Here is a 21,458-nt window from a genome sequence, read left to right on the forward strand (position 1 = left end):
TGCTGGAGGTCTCTTCCTGTAAAAGGAAGTTTTTCCTTCCCACAGTCAGCAAAGTGCTTGCTCACAGGAGAGTCTGATTGCTGAAAATTTCTCTCCATTATTTTACAATCTTTACAATATAAAGTGCCATGAGGTAACTGTTTTTGTGATTTGGCACTACATAAATAACACTGAACTAAATCGAGCACATTTACAAACAAAAGGTTTTTGGTTCAATTCCAGCTGGAGAAACAAATCCTCTTTGCAGGGCATCTGGGGTAAAAACTCTTCTAAATCAAACATGTGGAACTACCTGCTGTGGTGACCGCTTGTGACAAGGGAGACGTCAAAAGTAGCCTTTAACTTTCTGGTTGATCAATAAGTTTCATGAAACTTACAGGCTCAGGTGAAGAATACAAGGCCTGGAATCTGTAGTGCTGGTACATAAAAAGGTGTCAGCAGCTTTAGAATATTAGTTTAAAATTCAAAAGCACTGTGTAAATTCTTATGGATATTATATTCTGCTACAAAGTGTGGTCTGTTTGCATCTTGTGCCCTGAATCTGACTCACAGAAAACCTGTACACTAATTCAATCTTTCTGTAAAAACTGCCAAGAGCTCTGACTCAAGCCCTTTACATCCAAGCTGTTGGACCTCATTATTTCTAACCTCACTGTTACTCTAAGTAGGTCAGTACAACGTGGTGGGAAACTAAATTCTCATTTGAAAATTGGAGAGATACAGGACTGCGACAGTTTTTCCAGTGTACAAGAACTTTTAAGTCATTCGGATACATAAGCACTCACACCAACAGATGTGGTAATTAATAACTGCATGTTTATTTACAGGCAGTTTTAGTGGTCATTTCAGAGGCAGTTACACAAAAACAGTTATCTGAAAAAAAAAATCACAGTAAACAACAATACAAGGCAGAAAAAAAAACCCCAAGATATTCAAAAAAATAAATAAATCAAAATCATTCAAAATAAACCCAAAATCATTTTTTTGAATACTCCCTAGCTATACATAAAAGAAGTGGCTCTATCGTGCAGACACAATCCTCCACAGGCTGCTGAAACTGTGAGAAACTGCACTAAATCTGATAAGACCTTTGTTGAAAACTGAGAGAAACACAAATAGATGCCAAAAAAAACCCAACATAAAATGGGGTTTTTTTTTCTATTCCTGTCTAAATGCATGTTTTGCCAAAGTAGAATATATCAACTCATGTCCACACTGTGGATGGTACTGAGCCAAAAATGAATAAAACAACAAATGAACAGATATGTTTGGAGCCCAGCACGTGCAAATGTATCATCCAGTCAGCAGTCTATCCCTTTAAAGCAATACTTAAAGTGAACTTGACACACACAGTACTGCATGTGTATGACGTACACATGTGCTTGTTCACATTGTAGAGTAGGGTAAAACACTCACACATCCACTGTTTTTGATCAGTTTTCTTCTACGCTAAAAAAATAAACCACTGCTTTACAGCACCTACCTTTCAGCTTCAGAGACCCAAACCTCCAAAGCATCCTTCCTGGTGAAATGCTCAGATTTAATGCTATTTAATAATGTGGCTGTACACATCATTCTTAGGACTTTTAATAGACATATAAACAGATTAAAAAAAAAAAAAAATCATAATTAGCCCACAAAAATGGACCAGTATTTATTCATGACCGATTTATGATTTAATCAATATTATTTTTCTGCACCAAACTATTAATCTCTATAATCTCCTGTTAATAATAATAATAATAATTTTCCTTTTTTTCCCCATTGAGAAAAAAGTATGGGAATTTAAGTTGTGCAATAAACTAAAAAGGACACGTATTTCCACATAACATAAAATCTGCTTTGATGAGTTCTTCCATTAGAAAATGTGCATTTTGTGGCAAATTTGAGGATCAGTTAAAAGTATCTATATCTATGCTACATATGAAAACTCCAAGTGCATCCAGAACCACAGACAACAAGGCAGCGGATATTCTTTCAGGACACAGTGGTGGCAATTTAGAGAGGTCCAGCATGAAGCAGGGCCTGATGAACTCATCGCTGCATAGCTCTGATGACCCACTCTGCTGTAGGATTCACCTGGTAGAGGTCTTTCATATACGTTTCCCCATCTAGGCATCTTTCCTCTTTGAAGACGACAAGAAGAAGAGCAGACAGAGAGAAACATTAAACACATTGACAGCATGTACTGTCACGACTTAAAATGCATATTTGTGCCATAGAAGCTGTTTTATGAGCAAGGAAATTAATATTGTAGTGTATGTTTTTAAGTTTACACATGTAGTTTTATGGGAGCAGAACTCACTGATGTTTCCGCCGATCTCATAGAGACACAAATCATCTGTTTTTACTGCCAACGAGCTGGAAGGATGAGAGAGATGAGAGACGTAGTCAGAGGACATGCGGGCATGTGAGAGCTTCTCTGTTTGTGTTGTTAATATTCATGTTACCTGTCCTGGCTCAGGAAGCGTGTTAACACATCACAAGCCTGCAAGTCTTCGGTAAGTTGAAGTGCCATAGAAATTTTAGTGAACTGTGGTGCGTGGACTCGGATAATCCCCTGTGAGGTCTCCTGCTTGTACACAGAGTCAGAGAAGAGAAACAGACTGTCAGTTACATTAGATGTAAACAGTTGAATAAAATAAGGTAATCTAAATCACTCTTCTAAATAACCCAGGTACGTACTTAAAACCTGGACTAATGACAGCTCAAGAATGTGGACTTAAAAAAAATTGTGGCTCCTCTGTTTAATAAACTACAGTCAAGGTTTAGGTTCACATCACTAAAGTTATTCATCCACTAAGAATCTGTCAAGAGGAACAGATTCATTTTAACACAAGACTGCACAAAAGACAGAACTGCCTAGAATCCCTTCAATTGCTGATTAACCAATCGCTCTTGTCAGACACCTGTGAGGAAAAGAGGCCGACAGCTAATCAGGAGGATTGTGTGAGCTGCACAACGGCTCCTGTATAAATGATTTAAAAATTCAGTCATCATGATCTTCATTGTACTTTTATACAGTAACATTAGATGTCACCATTTCTCAAACTGACTGAAAATACAGTAAAATCTGTAGCCATCATAGGCAGACTGACTTGTGTGCTTTTTTCCTAAATCTGTCATACATCGTCCTTATGCAAAGAAACCCTTTGTTAGCTTTGACACCTTTACCAGTAGTTTACAGGTGGTCTTCTGATAAACAAGATGTACACGGCCACCGGGTTAATGACTCTAGTCCTCTCATTTCATTGTATTACATAATACAGTGTGTTTATAATTTATAGATTTCTAATAGGATATTAAAAAAAGTATCTCGGTGAAGCCAGGAAATTAAAACTCTTACCTCAGGGATAGTTTTCTCAGACGGTCTTTCAATGGCTATCTTCTTCAGCAGCTTCCGTACGGCTCTCTCTTTTTGCTTCCTCTGACTTTCCATATTTTGGTGCCTGACCTGATTCATAATGAACTTGGGGATCTGGATAAGACAGGCACATCACAGAGATATACTCCATTAAAACCAAAAAATAATGGTGGTTAGTGAGTAACTAGTTTAACCACACAAAAATGCCACACATGCACAGCTTTAATGGTAAGATTTTTTTTCTTACAGTCCACAGGAGATTTTGATATCTGATCAGCAGACGGACAATGTTGGCCGTGCTGGTTGCCATGGAGAACTCCTGTTGTTCTGTAACCTTGGACCGAAAGCCTTTAAACATGAAGATGTTGGGCGCCATGACGACAGAGACATTGTTCAGGGTCATTTTATTCTTGGCCTGATTTTTAATGACACGCTGGAAAAACTCCACCAGTGCCTGCAAACACAATTTTTTATTTCACTACAAAAATAATCACGCGTCATAAAGGAATAATATAGGGAACAGAAATGTGATGACTATAAAGCCAAATTTACCTTCAAAGTGTCTCGATTGGCTTCAGGTAGCAAAAGGACGAGCAGGTTTAAAGCCTGTAGCTGCTGCTTCTTTGTGGGGAGATCTGTGAACGCACACAAATATACACAGCATGAGTGTGACACTTTGTTGCCTCACTATGTGTGTATGAAGCACTTGTCGTAAACAGGAAACATACTGTTAACAGCAATAAATGCATTGAGGTACTCCACGGTCAGTAGTGGATGGGGTAGCTCCCTGATAAACAGCTTCAAAAGGCTAGCAGCATCGTGCTGTTTCATCTGTTGCCACGAAAATGTCCCATCATAGAAGGAGGACTCAAGATCCTGGCACAGGAACTGGAGTTGGGACAGACAGAGAGGCTTTATCAACTTCAAGTACAATCAACAACACTATTACTTTCACATTTCAAATAGAGAAAGAGGTGATGTCACGGGAAGGAAAAGCTCAGTTTTAAGCTGCGTTCCCACTGGAAGCGACGGTGAAGAACATTTGGTCAATTCAAGTGACCATGGGCGAAATAACCGATGGTGGCCCAAGGTAAACTTCTCAACTTCCAGGTGAGCGACTGAAGCGCCTACCAGGAAACCAATAACTGACATATGACCTAATAGTAAATATATTACAGGGTTTCTTAGGCAACCAGAACCTGGACTGTCTGCAGGTTCTGAGCTGTCAGCTTCAAAGTGATGAATGATGGGTGAAGTGGGGGTTTTTTTTCTCCCCAGTGTGGACACTGCTTAAGATGAATGACAGTGTGGTTTGGAGACGGAGTAGGGAATATATATGCTCTGGAAGTTGATGCTTGATTTTATTATGCTTGGCGTTATTATGAACCTGAGATTTTACATTGTCTCTGTGGGAGGGGTGGTCAGCTAAATACTTGAACTAACCTTGACTCTAGTGGCTACTCCAGGGATCCGAAGAAGGCCCTCTGTGTGTAATCCTTCCTCCTCGATATGACTGATGATCTTATGATGAGAGAAAGAAAATGTCATTTAAAAACACCATTAAAACAAACATAAAGCCAATGATTTGAGTGTAAATTATGAGGTTTGGAAATATGCTTAAATACACACACATGCAAAAAAACAAACTACGATTACAACAGAGGTTCCCAAAGTGTGGGGCCTGGGTGGGCGCAGGGTCATTGCAGGGGGGGTGGGGGGGTGGGGGTGGTATGAAAAGAGGGGGGGAAAAAACAAAACGTTTGGACACTGCTAGCGTGATGGACAGGTTTTTGATGGGGCTTCCACACAAACGCAAAGCAGGATATGAAGCATCGCCAAATATGTTTCCAAACCAACTTCCTTCCAAGCCAAAGACTAGAAAATATGGTGAAGCATATCTTCCCTTTGGCTTCACCTGCACAAGTGCCAAGGAGGTCTCCCCTGCAGAACTGGTTTTCACTGCGTCTGGAGCATGCACTGGGCTCACCAAATCACGGAAAAAAAGAATCCCACATTCTTGATTTTTAGTTCACAAACACTTCTTATAATGACTAACTACTCCTGAAATTTTGCTCTTTATACAGTAAAGTTGCAGTGGGATACAAATAATATCAGGCTGATCCTGCCATGATGTATTCCCCCTGTCCAAATCACGAACAAACAGCATCCCACAGTTGTTTATGTTTTTGAACCCATTTTGCACTTTGGGGCGAACATTGTTCTTGTAAAACAAAGGGGGGCCTAGCAAAAAAAGTTTGGGAACCACTGGATTACAATATGTGAATGTCAGTGCACTCACCTTCTGCAGTATCAATGGCACTTTGGTTCCAGGAACCCGTCTCTGGTCCTGATCCAATAAAGTGGTAAGAGGAACCGCAAACAATCCACTTTCTGCAAACACAAACAAATAGTGAGTAAAACAAAAGCACTGCACCGCACACAAGCACAGATACCATACAGGCACACATACCTTAGCTTCCTGTTTGTATGTGTGTAAATGTATTTATCTGTTGTATCTGACTGTGTAATTTGTGTAATGAGACATTTCTATTTAGGCTGTGGGGGCCATCTTGTGTGTGTGTGTGTGTGTGTTTGTGTTTGTGTTTAACCTTTAGTCTTCACTTTCAGGGCCTTGGCTGGCTTGAGGTCTATCCCAGAAGTGTCAAACAGAGCAGTCATCTCCACAAGCACCAGTCTATGCACCTGACAGAACATTACACACAGACACAGATAAACACAATGATGACACTAAACAGTAAGTGAATGTGGAGACAGCTCATCAAACACTTGTCTTGTAGGCATAGATACACAGATCACTGTGTTACATCATTTTACCTTTTTCATATCCAGAGGAGACAGGTCTCCTATTCGCGTCTGACCCGTTTTATCTGGGAGAAGCTTAAAGTTCTAGGGAGGAAAAAAATAAAGCTAAATTGACTTCTTATTGTATTTACATTCAGTTAGTGTAAAAGTCAATTAACTGCATGATGATAGATACAGAAAACCCCTTTTCTGACATTGTATGATCAGTGGAATTGTTCTGTTATACCAGCTCCAGCCACCAGATGTCACTAAGATTTAGCTCCAACACCATATCTGCTAATTGACAACACCATATATAGGGCAGAAATGCTTATCAACTTCCAACACTGTATATAGATCAAACAAATAAATTCCAGCAAAACTAACTCAAAAACAAATCTGATTATAAGGGTCTGCAATCCAACACAACAACAACTGTGTGCAAATAGTTTTTTCTGTGCTGCCATGTCCATCTTCTGCTCTTCCTGGTAATTACTGACCTGCAACAACTTTCAAATAGCTTTGCCATGCTTGCCTGACAAAGTAAATGATCAATGCATCCTCTTTTGACTCTAAAGCGCCAACGCTGTCTATTGCACAAGCACAGACATGTTCGGACAATAAGAAAATAAAAAAAACACCATTAAGGAAGTGAATATGCGCATGACCTTTGTGTCCGTGTAAATTCTCAGGAATGCAGCTCACCGGTAGTTTGTCGTCAGGAGAGTTAAGGCTCCGGGTGACCTTAAAACTTTGGTGGTTGTCCCTGTAACTGAGCGCCTGCTCTGAAAACGCCACGTCAACATTCAGCTCTGTCTCCTTTTCTGTTTAGAGACACACACAATGAAGAAATAAAACTTATGACCACACATGTAGGGTAGTACAGATATGTTTATGATAGCTAAGTGCAAGTGTATACAAAGAGACAACTGGATGTGTTTTATTGGAGTTTAAGAGCGCAGCGTATTAGTCACTGCAGCACTCATAAAAAACCTATTCTCTGCAGCTTTATCTTCTCTGTTGTGGAGAACTTTGCTAGACTTATGCTTATTATAAAGTCACACGACTATACTCTGTTACTTCCTCTTGAATGTTCTCATATCACACAGGGACTCGTGTTAGTTCCCAAAAATGTGTGTGTGTGTGTTGCTAGGCAGATTTTTTTTTCTTTTTGGTGGTGGTGGGGGGTCTCAGTTAGTGATTTATGACACTGACTCATATTGTAAGCACGAGTCTGCATGAGTATGCTGCACATACCGGTTGAAGGGGCACCTTTCTGTCCATTCTCACTTCCTTCTTCGGATTTTTGAGGCTCCTCATCCTGCTACACGCAGCACAACACACACACACAGACGTGAACAACACAGCAGTCAACAAGTTTAACAAGTCACAAATTTATAGAAAGCCCTGTTACACATTATCTTTTCTGTTAATTAGTGGACAAAGTCTGTGTGTGAGTGTGCATGAAATAAATATGAGAGGCTCAAACTGTTCAAACAGTTTGGACTAAAGACAGATTTAAATTTAAACGTATTATTTGTTAAATTTATTTCTGATTATAAATCTTGATCCCTGTATTTCATTTTATTTTTTTAATTTATCGACAATAACTCCAGTCAACTCTTTAACCCGTACTGAATTTGCAGTGATGTCATAAAAGTTTGGATGTTTTTAGGGAACTAGCAAGTAAATACTGCGAGACCTGTACTGAAGTGAAACACAAATTTGTGACCACTTCCTTTGTGGTACGTGAAATAACAGAACACTAAAAATGTTTATTTTCATGGACATCGAGTTAATTTTAACTAAAAGGGAAAACCTCATAAATGTCATTGTCAGTTCCCTTATGATGTTTCCAAAGGGCACTGACAATGCTTTGAGGATCTGCATAGTCATGCATAGCAGCGTGACTGAGGCATAGGTCTATGCAAGTCAGTCAAAAGTCTGCGACCCTTGTATGTGTCTCTTTGCAACCAAAAATGGTAATCAACAACTCTAAAGTATGACGTCACTTGAAACTTCATAACAAATTCGCTATGAGTGTACTTTGTGTTATGCATGTTGAGTTCTGATCAGTTGTTTATAATTTAATTTGTTGTTTAGGTTGTAAAGTTGGCAGCATTAATCTCTTTTTGTCTTTTGTTGTTGCTGTGTTTTAAAGAACAGTAAAAAGAGTTGGCTTCCACCCTGTCAAAATTGGTTGTTCATCCAGTTTATCTGCTTTGGCGCCGACCCCGGTGTATGGTACAACAATCCAAATGTTGAATGTTGCATCGAACATTTAATATCCTCAATAGTTGTCATTTGGGCTGTGTAGCAGAAAGATTAGGAACACTAAACGATTTTCCACCAGCAGGACTGAAGATAAGTTACCAGCAATGATTTAAGCTTGATTTAAGACTGCGCTACCCTGTTAAACTCACAAATTACACTAGTAAGAATTCAGTGTGCTTTTTCAGTGTACCACGTGGAGAGTGTACTAGCTGAAGTATCTAAATTAAGATACAGTCGTAGCCTAGAAAGTACCCCACTGTAAAACCACATCTTGTTATCCACACTATATTTATTATGCATATGTAAAAAAGTGTACAGCCAAAAGGTGGATCATCACTGTCCAGATGGCAGCAAGGTGTGGTTGGGAGTTGTGTTTTGTTTTGGGCCTCTAAGCAGACACCTCATCTCAACCATATGCTCAGGTGCCAGTGATGATCTGGGGAGTTTCAATTACTCACTTCAGAGCTTCCTAGTCTTGGGCTGTGCACATGCCACACCAGCTTGTGATGTTTCCTCTTAAGATGCTCTTTATATTACCACTACAGCTCACTGGGTTGAGTAAGGCTCCAGGAGCTGGGCTTGTTTCTGGCCTGGACCCTCCCCCTGCTTTCCTCTCTATCCTCTACTGTCTTTGACCAATAAATAATATAAATGCAAACAAAATTATTTAATAAGAAAGAATCATATATATTATACTTACTGCTCTTCTGTACAAGCTAGCAAGAACTTTGCTGTCTTTTGCCAGGCTAAGCTAAATCAACCATTGCTCTAACTTTGTGATCAGGTATTAGAATGGCTACTCACAGCAAGAAAGCACTAGAGTCTCAATGGGGTTTGACCGACTGCAAAATACTGGGTCAATTATATTTACCAGCCAAGTATGACCCCCCCCCCCTTTTTGCCTTCAAAAACGCTTTAAGTATTTTGTGGCACAGATGCAACAAGGTGTTGGAAATATTCCTCGGAGATTTTGTCCACACTGAAATGATAGCGTCACACGGTTGGTGCAGATTTGTTGATCTATAATGAATCTAGAATCTCCAGTTCAATCACATCCCCCAAAGGTGCTCTGTTGCATTGAGATCTGTTGACTGTGGAGGCAATTTAGGTATAATGAACTCATTCTGTTTAATGAATCAGTTAGAGATGATTTGAGCTTTGTGACATGGCGTGCTACCATGCAATAAGCAGTCATCAGGTTTTCCAGGAAAATCCTAGGAGATCAGCAGTTTCTTAAATACTCAGACCAGCACGCCAGGCTCCAACAATCGTGCAGCATTCACAGTCACTGAAATCACCTTTCTTCCCCATTCTGATGCTCAGTTTGAACTTCAGCAGGTTGTCTTGAGCATGTTTACATATCTAAATGCACTGAGTCCCTGTCACGTGATTGGCTGATTAGATATCTGTGTTAATGAGCAGTTAAAAAGGTGTACCTTACAATGTGGCTGGTGAGCTGGCAGTTTGTGTCAAGCACAGTGTTGATCTGCTAACCTTATCAGGGTGTCGGAATATATCTCGAACATCAGGAAGTTGTTGCCGGTTACGTCGCCTTAAGGTCTGCTGCACTGATGCCACGCGACGTTCTACGGCTGCCGCCTGAGTCCTGGTGAGCGTGAAAAGGAAAACTGCACTGTCTTCTTCCTGTCAATACATAGATTAAGATCAAACACAAACTTAAATCTATTTGTTGTTTTCACACAATGTTTTACATTAGTCCATCTTTTTTTCTCTCATGTACATGTTTATTTGTACAAGAAGGCTTCAAACGTGACAAAGAATAAATGCTTATTTAAGATCTGACCTGAAAATATGGAACTGATTAACTGTACCTGGACTAACTTCTTATTAATTCAATAAAAGATATATGATTGTTACCTGATCATGATCCACTGTGATTGAATGATCAACAAGCCGCGCTAGACCTGCTTCTGCAAGCCACGCCTCCTCCTGCTCACCCTCTGAAAGAGACAAACAGAATGAGCAATACTGAGAAGGGAAGATGATGGGCAATTCCCTACTTGGTTGCTGAGATGATGCGGCGTTACTTAAACAAATCTACAGGTGCAGGAAAGGGAAAGGAGCGACCACATACACAAATGGCTTACATATTCTAACAGGAAGAGCGCATTTACGCTAGAAAACAATAGTCTTCACACACTAAAGGCTAAATTTGACTGAAGAAATGCACAGGAAGTGCATTCCTACTGTGCAAGCCAACACAGAGCCAGTATCCACAAGTCTGAGCTGGCCCGGCAGCGGTGTGTGATAAACAGCTGGTACTTATGTCCCACATGAAACTACTTCAAAACGAGACACTTAATGTGTTTCCAAACTGTTTAAACAGAGATGCGAATGACGGCAAACAAGCAGAAAATGAGTATAAACATCGGGGTCTGAGGGAGACATACAAAGTGTTACATAAAGAGATGAATGAAAAGGCTGGGCTTTCAGTGAGGAATTCCTCTTCCAGTATAGAAACAGACTTTTAGATTAGAATTTGTTTGCGTCTGGACCAACACATATGTCCAAATAAGTCTACGATCCAAATTTTGCCTTCATCCTTTAATGTGTATTTCACCTTCAGGAATTTTCTGCGATTCCTCCTCTTGAACTTCTCCCTCTCCCCTCTCTCCTCCGCCGCCCGAGAATGAAATGTTCTCCACCTCCTTCCAATAGTCGTCCATCTGCAGCTCGTCCAAAGAGTCCTTCAAAATGAGCAGACGTGCAGAAAAATGAGGTTTTAAGCTCGCAGTTTCAGCTTCTCTGCCCCGTTTCAGCGATTAATAATTCATTTCAACGATCTTCCAGATATGATCCACAGAGATAATGAAGTAGACAGGTCTCTCAACTGGTCTCAACAAGTCTAGATGGTGGCAGCAACTGGCTGCGCCAACTGTCTGCTCTCACATAACACACATACCACACACACACACACACTTTTCATAAAGTGTATAAGAATTAAAGCAAACCCCAAGAGCTTGCGTACTGTGTCACTCCCAGTGCAACTAAGAGAGGCTCAAAATACTGTACATCTTACCAGAGAGCTGTAAAATACAAAAAAAAAAAAAAATCCTATACAGCGGAATTTTGTAGGAATGAAATGAAGTATTTGCCCCAACAGACTGAAAGTGAACAAAATCTGCTGGCTACCTGAGAGTTGTAGCGCTGACATGCAGGCGATGGTCTCGACCTGGAATTGTGGCTGTGCCTGGGGCTGCGGCTGGAGCCAGTCTTGGGGCTGGATCCAAGCTTGGGGCTGGAGGAATGCTGGATTGCAGAATTTTGACTGGGCAGTGACATTGGCTCCGTGCTGCTGGTTTCTGTGCTGCCAGTGGTAGAAGAAGCAGAAGTGCCATATCTGTCTCCTTGTTGTCCATTCTGGCTGTGTTGCAGGGTGTACTGGCCTGTTTTGCGGCTGGAGACACATACAGACGAGAGCAGGGAGAGGTTCGTGAAACAGGTACATAATGGACAAAAGTTAAAATTGAGTCATTGGAGTTCATACACTTAGCTGGATATAGCTGCGTAAGGCATTGCTTTGCTTATTTTGAAATGCTGATTTATTAAGATTTTTATTTTTTGTGTACCATTGAAATATCAGTGTCTGTGATGCAGAGTAGCAAAAGAGGATCCCAATAAACTAAAGAAATAATATGGCAAGCCAGCAAAACGTATCATCTTGCTATCATAGTGGTCATGATGTAAGAAGGGGCAACTAGGTTTCTCTTGTAGCTGTGTACTTTGGACTTAGTAGTGACAGATGCCTTCCTCCAGCACTTGTTGGAAACATGCTCTGTAAGTACACAGGTGTGTATGCACTGATATTTCCTGTACCTTTAATGACATGAAAACAGGGCGATACAGTAACTTTGGACACGCTGGTCAAAGGCTCCAACTTAAGTTAAGCTATTAGCAAGGTCGTTTCCTAATCAGTCAGCTAATGATGCCAGCATTTGCTTGGAATAAAAATAGCACATCTCGCAGACCTTGGACTTTCCTTTGCTATACAAACACTGCAAACAAAGTTTATCACAAGGCACATTAGTGTGGCTTAGCCTAGGTTAGTTGATGGTGTAAATAGATAATACCTGCTAGAAATATCCTACTGATATATCAAGTACATTACTCTAGGTATACAATTTATCTGAACATATCTTTTCACCTTCCACATACAGTATTTCAATATCAATACTGTGTGTCATTACATCTTCCTGCTCCAATAATATATGTTTAGTCCTCTGTTTCTCCTAAAAGCAGAGGTCTTGAGGTCTCTTCCTCTTAAAAAAGGAGTTTTTCCTTCCCATTGTCACCAAGTGCTCGGTCTTAAAAGGGTTGTCTGATTGTGACAGTTTTCCCTCTAATTTTGTGGGGTCTTTACCTTATGATATAAAACACCTTGAGGAGGACTGGTGCTTTATAAATGTTGCAAATAATCTGATGACATCACAATAGATCAGTGCAGACAGATCAGAGGTAGACTGACATCAAAATGGGGAAAAATAATATAACTGTGATACTGGCTAGCTGGCCAGTTAACAATTTTGTAATTCACTACAGTAAATGCAACCGATTTAAAATGTTCCAGGACTGCTTACAATGAACTTCTTTAAATTTGACCACAACATTAGCAACTAAAATGGACTTGCAACCAATAAATGTCATGAAAAATATGAGTTTATATTGACGATAACAAAGGTCTAGTTCAGGTCAGTGTACTAAGTTAATACAATTAGTTAATCGGAACAAGAAAGATGAGTTATAAAGATGAGTTACTGTTTATTCTTTTTTTTTTTTCCCTGGTACACACAGATATCACAGGCACAGGTGTCCCTCCAGTAAAAGACGTAAAAAAGTAAAACCCAGCGAGTGCCACTCACTTTTTTCCCCCCTTGGAATTTCAGCTCCCATCACACTGACAAGGTCTCTTGTAACATGTGCATTTTTCTGCTGGATTTGAAAGCACACACTAAAACTGAACATTAACAATATAATATATATGTATATATATATATATATATATATATATATATATATATATATATATATATATATATATATATATATATATATATATATTCATTTTTATGTTTTTTCTTGCTGATTTTAAATGTTGAATGCAACATTTCTTATGTATTTATTCTGCTTGTGCCCACTAATAAAGACACAAAGTTTTCACACCTGCTGTACTATAATTAGTAGCACCTCTGTCACTATATATTGTGTAATTACAACATCCGGGAGAAGAATAAGGGCAAAAAGGGTTAAAACGCTATTACATCAGCTTATTGAAATGTCCCAGAGCATCAGCATGGGTTCTAAACTGTGCCAACAACAGCAGCAAAGCTTTCTTCAATTATAAGATTGATTAAGCATGACAACATTTGTCTCTCTTTCCTTTAAGCAACAAGAGTTATATTGAGCAAGCCACTACACTTGTAGTGCAAGTGAAGCTCCTTAAGGGTCTGTGGTTTCGGTGTCACACATCAATCAAGCTGAAAGGCTGCTTTTCAACAATCTTGTCATTCATCCATCTTTTTGCAAATTATCAGTGTCATCTCATTTACCCAAAAATATAGAGCTGTACACCCATCAGCAGGGCTGTTTAAAACATCGGACACCACGACAATAAAACTGATTGGAACAGGCCCCTCAATTAAAAAACTACAAGTATGGCTCCTGAGTCCGAACACAGTTATTCCCGTTTCTATTAAAGGGTGCTGTCATGCACCAATATAGACCTAATATTTCAAATGTATGCTTGAGAATCATTATAAAGCTCTCAAATAACAAAACAATGACTTATTAGGTGTTTGTAAGAGATGACATGTTTAGTCGGTATATACACAATATGTTTATAAAGCATTAAGTCACTAATAAATGGGACATTAGGTCAATTTCAATACAGTATAACACAGCAAAAATACCAAAACAAAAAAGTCCTATATAACTAATATTTAAGTTTATTTTATGTTAGAATGATATAAAATCACAACAACTTCACTTTGACATATGCTAAAGCCAACAAAGAAAAGGAGGGAGAAGAAAATCGTGTAAAGTAAAGTTGCCTTTTGTGCAAATATATGATTTACTTTCAGGTAATGAAGATAAGCAGAACGTCCAAAAAAAATGCAAACACGTGCAAATGTACCAACACACGTACATGAACTCTGCACATATTCACACACTCATATACACAGGTGTTCAAAAGCAAAAGATAAGCACTGATAACTTTTAACTAAAAAACTGCCATTTTCTACAAATCTCCAAGGAAATGGGGGAAGCGAAAATCAGTTAGTCCCAAGGACTAAATGGGATTTCAGACAGAGCGGCACTGAGCTGATGCTCTTTATTAATTAATTTGGAATTATCACCCCAGTATTACCCTGAGGGTTCGTGCTGAGCTACGGCCACATACCACAGCAGACTTCCTGCAACACCGAGTACAACAAAGCCATAAAAACACAAGGATTTAGCTGGAAGTTCTGTGCGATACCACCGACTTCTCTTTATACTTCATCTGTGGTTTTAATTTAAAAAATAAATAAATAATAATAATAATCTCCCAGTTCATGTCCATGTTGCCTTTAAAAGTTCAGGAAGTGTGATGCTTTCATTTGTGAGGAAAGACATCAGCGTTTTCTGATGTGCCTCAGAAGATGCGTTTACCCTGAAAGCAGGCAGAGCTATGAGCTCACCACATGAGTTAATCGTTTACATGTGTTGATTCAGAGCTTCAGGATGAACAGTTTGACTAACTCATAAATCAGAGACGACCAAACAAACACACACACCAAAACGTGCACATTATTTTATCGGTGTTCAAATTCATAAAAGGCGTAAAGCAGCATTTGTTTTTTCTTTACAGTACATTAGATTTACAATGGAAAACATGTATGATTATGCGTCAAAGTGTCTAGCAATTAGCTAATTTTAGTAGTGAAAATAATATCGACTAGTTGGATTGCTGACTGTTTTTGTAAAGACTAAAAAGTAGAAACAAGTACTGAATGAGTTATATGCAGTAAGATTTAAAATTCTGGAGACCTGTGGGAAACTGACTTCCAGTGTAGTCAGTGGATATCCAGGCCAACATTTTCATTTCTGTCCAGGGGTCAGTGTCTGAAACGTGATTGTTCGATAGCATTGTGACTAAAAGTGGACGACAAACAGAAACCAGAGAGTCATCTGTACCAAAGGTCTTATTACCTACAGACTCTCCTAACCTGTTTATAGGGGTTTTATGATCCCCGGTCAATTTTCCATCAAACCCAGCTGAACTTTGCGTTTATTAAACTCTGTGACTTCCCAGTTTCATAGGGTTTCAGAATAAACTGGTTCCGCTGGAGCTGCCAGTTTTGTTTTAAGCACTTTTGTGTTTGTTCGAAACACTTTTGATAATTGAGAAGTTAGCGTTGCTGTGGTAGATTTCTCAGTTCCTGTGGAAATGTGGCAAACGTCGTGTTTGCTGAACATTGGCAAGGTTAAAGTGACACTGTGAGTATCATGCCAAGCTGGTTATCATTTAGGCATTTGCCTGCATTTTAATAATTGTATCTGACACTCAAACTCAGAATCTGACAAAAATGAACTTCAGATCGTCAGCGATCTAACTGTACACTCCTGCCACATTTTTCATTTCAATACAATCATGTCATTCATGGAAATGTATTTACGACCTTGTTAAAAATTAACCTAAGGTTGTTGATCACTATGTAACCATCAGGTTAAACCCAAAGTTCAGGTCTGCCTCCTGTTTGTGTCTTCCTACAGTGCTAAAGTCAAGGTCGCAAAGCACACACCAAATTAATGCTAAGAAATTTGTTTAAGGCTTTGCATACAACATCACTTTGCTTGCTTATGCACACACACACACACACACACACACACACACACACAGTCCGAGAGACTCAGCAGCGTGCCCTCAGCTGCCCTTGCGAGCAAAACAAACACATTCTCATTTTGGCACACGTACAGTACATATACATATTATCTTTGAAGTATATAGAGTGCTGCAATGGTGTGTATAATTGTTCTCTGTACCTTTTTCCACACCTTTTATCAGCTGCTTAGAGCTGCCGACAAAGACAGATTGCGCAAGGCCGTGTGTGCGCGCGTGGACTGAAAACAGCCTATAAAAATCAATCCCATGCTGTGAGCTGCAAACAGGAAAGAAAGAAAACAGTGGCACACACAAAGAGCCAGTTCAGCACACATGAGGTGAACATGAGTCAAGATCTGAGGAAGCCAATTTCCCACATGACCAGCATGACTTTATGAATCACTCCAGTGGCACAAAACATGATTTGGTGGAGTAAATGTAGCTTTAAATGAATCAAAGCAGATGTTATATTTGCAATTTCTAACAATTTATTAAAATTCTATCTGATCTATTCAAGAAGTAACAGCTATTATTATGTTAAAGACACACGATCATATTAAATATGGAGTAAGTTACAGCCTCGGCCTGCAGCATTAAGATGAAGCAAATATTTTAAAGCATTTGTAAAACAATCTTCTACTCTTACTATAAAACACCAAATCTCTACATGTTTGCCCACCAACTCCTTCCTATACGATCTCGAGTTCAGTGACCAAACTTGGCATACAGGTACATCTTAGGTCCTTGAAGGTTCTTATCTATCTCATATATTATGACATCACCACATTGCATAGCAACAACATACCAATAGGCTAAAATGACCCTTTTATTTTTACTATGTAAGCGCCTCTAACACCTTAAAAAGCATTGTATTATATTAATTTGATGATAAAATCTAACTTATATCTACAAAACTTTAATATTATGATATATATGCAATCATGTTGCCAGGCAACCACTTAAAAGTGGACAAAAATCACTGACTGAACAATACTGTAGCATGTACTTGTACTTTGACTTGAGCAGCCATTTTTCTTTTGCACTTTATTTTTACCCATGTTTGGTGTCAGATACAAGGCTTGTTTTCACACAGCTGCATTCCTGCATCTATTGGGATTGACTTTTGACATATTGGGAAATGTTTATTCACTTTCTTGCTGATAGTGAGATCAAAAAGACAACACGCTCGTGTCTGTACATGCTGTAAAGAGAAGCTACAGGCAGATTTATCCCAAATTAAAACGTCTGGCTTGCTTGTAAAATAATTAATCATATTTCAATTTTATTTGTTTAATAGGATAAAAAAACACCTATATGTGGCTTTTGCTTTGAATGTGAAGATATCCCTTTATAAACAACCTAAAAAAAATATTGTCCATAATGTACTACATAAGATTTTAAAGGAGTGCTTGTTTCAAAACTGACTTTGGAAGGGGAAGACAATCAAACTTATTTTTAAGGCTTCAAAACACAAAGTGAACAATGGGCAGCTGAGGAAAAGGGAAGAGGATGACAAGTGTTTGTGTGTCTGTCCGTGTGTGCACGTGGGTGTGGTATTTCCATTTAGACCAACAGATGCCAGCTGCTCTTTCTGAAGACAGAGCCTAGCTCTGTTTCCCCGTCTTACACAGTTGCTGGTGTCAGCAATGACCCACTGGTTGAACAAATCATCTTCTTGTAGTTCTAATGAATCGACAATATATGACCTATCCATGTCTGTTATAGTATTCCTGATTACTAACTCCTTTGCCATGTGTTTTTCTGTAGTATTCAGTTTTAGCTGCATCTCCTTAATCCTCAGCTCTTCTGTTTGTAATTTGTTTATCCTTACAGGCGCCAGATTTGATCTGACCGATATGTGTTATACAGAACACAGCTGTGTGTTTGCACCCTCTGCGTTGTTGTAATTCATTTTGGCCCGATGCCTTGTAACCTTTCATTTATTTCACTTCCTGTTGTAGTGCTCTGTTGTAGAGCTAAACTGTCTGTTTTGTCACGCTAAACTTTGGGAAGTAGTGTTTTATACCAAGTCAAACGAAGCCAAAAGGTGAAGTGCCAAAAATTCCAGTTTCTCAAAATGCTGCCAGGCTCCAAGAGCGAGTCAGTCCCCACAGACCCCCATAATTCCTGAGATTCTGAGAACTGTACAAGGGATTGAAGCTTTTTAAGTCACTGAATCTGGAACTGGTGCTGTTGATCGAAGGGTCTGTCCTGTCCAAAAAGACTGTGCTCATTGTCTGGGCACTAATAGCTAGGTACATCTATAGATGTACCTAGCTAATGCTAGCTAGCATTGGCTGCTAAATTAACATCCAGACTCTCATTCATGTATGGTTTATAAAAAGAAAAACAAAGAAAAGAAAAAAGAATGATGCATTAGCCCCTATGCTAAGGCCACTGCTTCAAGAGTAGTCCAAAAATAATAATGACATCACTTTGGTTACAACCCTCTTTTATATACAGTCCATAGTTTATATATGGCAATGGAAAATGTGATATAATGGTGTAAAGTTTCCTTGCTTAGAGGGCCTGAATGTAACACATAAAGACATCAAATGCGAGACTTGACACATTATGTCTCTCTGGCATTTCCTGATGAGGGGAAACAATGACTACAAAACTAAGCCTCCGCACGTCAACCTAGACAGGATACACATACTCTGCTTGGGAGGTGAGACAAAGGCAGCCTGTAATGTGATGCTGCTTTTCTTTTTTCTTCTAGCTACCTGGACAAGCCATCTGGAACACGCACAGAGATACACACCTACGCACAGGTGTGCGTGTTTGAATCCCAGCTGGGGCTGTTTACTTTTACCAGCCCACAGTTGGTGACGGCAGGTGTTTGCTGATGTAAATGAGCAGACTTCATATCCAGCTCAGCCTGTATGAATCAGCAAGATCCGTTATAAATAAAAGAGTAGCTATACAGTTGTTTCCGTAACACCTTAGTTCTCATTCATCGCTGCCCCAGCGACAGCACCTCTTGAATTACTGAGTCTCTTCCTCATTGTACAAGCGGACATGAAGGTCGTCAAACCATTAAATAAAACAATAAGCCAGAAAGTTAAGCTATGAAATCCAGACAAGGCATGACTACATTCTGCTGCATGAAGAGAACATCAAAACACCAAATCAGATGTTGTTTTTCAGGTGGAGACTGATCACATCGAGTACTAGATTTGAAAAATCTGTGTAGGAAACATTGACTACTGCCCTGGAGGTTTGTGGCAGCCCAACATGTAATTTATCAATCATACATTTTACTAACCACATGACATCACAGACAATTATCATTCTGGCCTTATATTTCCACTGTTGCATGGCTCCATAGTGTTTTTTTTGCCTAACAAGAGAGAGGTTACTTTTGGGGTTGCCTCAGGAAGGGCATCCGGCATATATAAAAAAAGAAACATCTGCCAAGTCAAACATGTATGGTTGCTCCCATGTGAATAAGAAAGCAGTTAAAAGTAGTTTCTGTATACTTTGTTACAGTTAAATTATGTCTTCAGACACTTCCGAATTATCCTGGTTTTAAACTAAAAACCAAAAGCTTTAAAGTGCAGCAACACAGGCCAAGTATAGAATAACTCTACACCCAGCTCTATGTTTTAAGTGTCAGGGATTTTCTGTTTTGAATCACAGAAAACTGACTGTCCCATATAGATTATTTGTTTTAAGACATCCTTACAGCTGTTATTTTCATAATAGAACAATCTGTGTAATATAACATGATTTTTTTCTGTTTAAGCTGATGGAAACTAGTGAACAGGATTTACCACAGCCCAGAAGTGTGTCACCAACCACACTGACCAGGGGAATATATGAACTACGAGCTAATTTAATACTTCTGCATTTGAGTCTGTTCACTGCTTATAAAACTAGCACTTCGCAGGGGAAGACTTTTCGTAAAGCTACAGTGCTAAGGAAGAACTGTGGATTAGGTGCGAAATCTTGGCCAGCGGAACAAAACCAAGGTGAAACTTGTTATCTGCTGATTAGGAAAAAGCATAACCAAAGGCCAAGGGCGGAGTTAGGCCAGAGGGAACAATAAGAAATGTGGACTGCCTGCAAGCGCTGCCTCTTGGCCAGGACTCCCTTGAAAAAGAGGTTTTTGATCTCAACGGGACATTCCTGGTTAAATAAAGGTTAAATAAAATAAAAAAAAAAAGCGCAGTACACCGGGCCACTGCTGGGTTCAAGTTAACGTAGTTAACACTCCTTCCACAGCTGAAGTTCAAAAAAGAAAATGAGGAAAAAATAGCCTTATCAACGTGACCTTTGCTCTCTTTCACACACACTTCTTTTAATGGTCTGTAAGGACGGCATTACAGCTGCACACACTCCCACCTGTGTACGGTGTGCTCGGCGTCCGGTACTGGCGGACAGCTGGACTCACACGGTCCAGTTTGCGGCAACAGTTCCGCGTTGCTGTGGTAACCCGTTAAAACCACTCCCTGTGACTCCATCTGCTGCCGGCTCATGTTTCTCCCGCTTTTCGTCTTTCTTCTATTTTACACACGGCTATGACATCCGATCGCTAATCGATAGGTAATCACTTTATCCGTGTATTCCTTCCATCTGTGTGCGGATTTGTTGCCGACTCATTCTCACATTTTACTCTCCTCCTCCTGGTTCTCCTCCTTCTCGTCCTCTCGGCTCCGTGTTATCGTCTTTCTCTACAACTTGTTGGTGTGTTTTCTGAGAGGCAGCGCAGGACAGGGGCTGGATTACACACTCAGACCAGCTCCGGGATTGGTCCAAACCCCGCAGGGCAAAGTTTCCGATGTGACAGCGCACCCAGCTGCTCTAACAGGGTACTGAAAGCTTCCTGTACAAATAAGCTCAAGGGGGTTTTCGAGACTCCTCCATACATCTTCCTAGTAAACACACTTTTCTCCTTAGATTTGAATTATCATCATTTATATATAGACACACACACACACACACGTATGTGTATTAACAGCTTGTGGCACCATTTTTAAAAAGTTGTAAAGCAGGACAATTAAAACCATGTTTCCTACATTTTACAAAGATGGCAACTTTACATGCATTTCATGTAATGTCAACATGGTTCAGTCTAATCTGGCTCCACATTGTATCTTTTGTCCTGACTTCCTTTCCTCACCCTCAACCCCT

The 21,458-nt window shown here is 39.6% G+C and overlaps 1 protein-coding gene across 2 annotated transcripts; it reads right to left on the bottom strand.

Annotated features, from left to right (window-relative positions):
• Nucleotides 1-799: 799 nt before the first annotated feature.
• LOC120724914 (rho GTPase-activating protein 18-like) lies at nucleotides 800-21,070 on the bottom strand. Of its 2 annotated transcripts, none has more exons than XM_040017433.1 (18): nucleotides 20,670-21,070; nucleotides 11,594-11,858; nucleotides 11,022-11,148; nucleotides 10,319-10,401; nucleotides 9,935-10,084; nucleotides 7,424-7,487; nucleotides 6,872-6,990; nucleotides 6,200-6,271; nucleotides 5,974-6,067; nucleotides 5,664-5,755; nucleotides 4,808-4,885; nucleotides 4,093-4,252; nucleotides 3,917-3,999; nucleotides 3,612-3,818; nucleotides 3,347-3,478; nucleotides 2,451-2,572; nucleotides 2,306-2,361; nucleotides 800-2,126 (listed from the first exon to the last, which is right to left on the bottom strand). In XM_040017433.1, exons 1-18 carry the CDS (start codon nucleotides 20,801-20,803, stop codon nucleotides 2,035-2,037), a joined length of 2,130 nt encoding a protein of 709 aa, XP_039873367.1. In that variant the 5' UTR covers nucleotides 20,804-21,070; the 3' UTR covers nucleotides 800-2,034. The 2 variants fall into 2 exon arrangements, with proteins under 2 accessions (XP_039873367.1, XP_039873366.1); XM_040017432.1 differs by having other exon boundaries at nucleotides 7,424-7,490; nucleotides 20,670-21,069.
• Between the last annotated feature and the right edge of the window lie 388 nt (nucleotides 21,071-21,458).

This window comes from Simochromis diagramma, unplaced genomic scaffold (assembly GCF_900408965.1).
Source record: "Simochromis diagramma unplaced genomic scaffold, fSimDia1.1 OVJJ01000802.1, whole genome shotgun sequence".
Lineage (NCBI taxonomy): Eukaryota > Metazoa > Chordata > Actinopteri > Cichliformes > Cichlidae > Simochromis > Simochromis diagramma.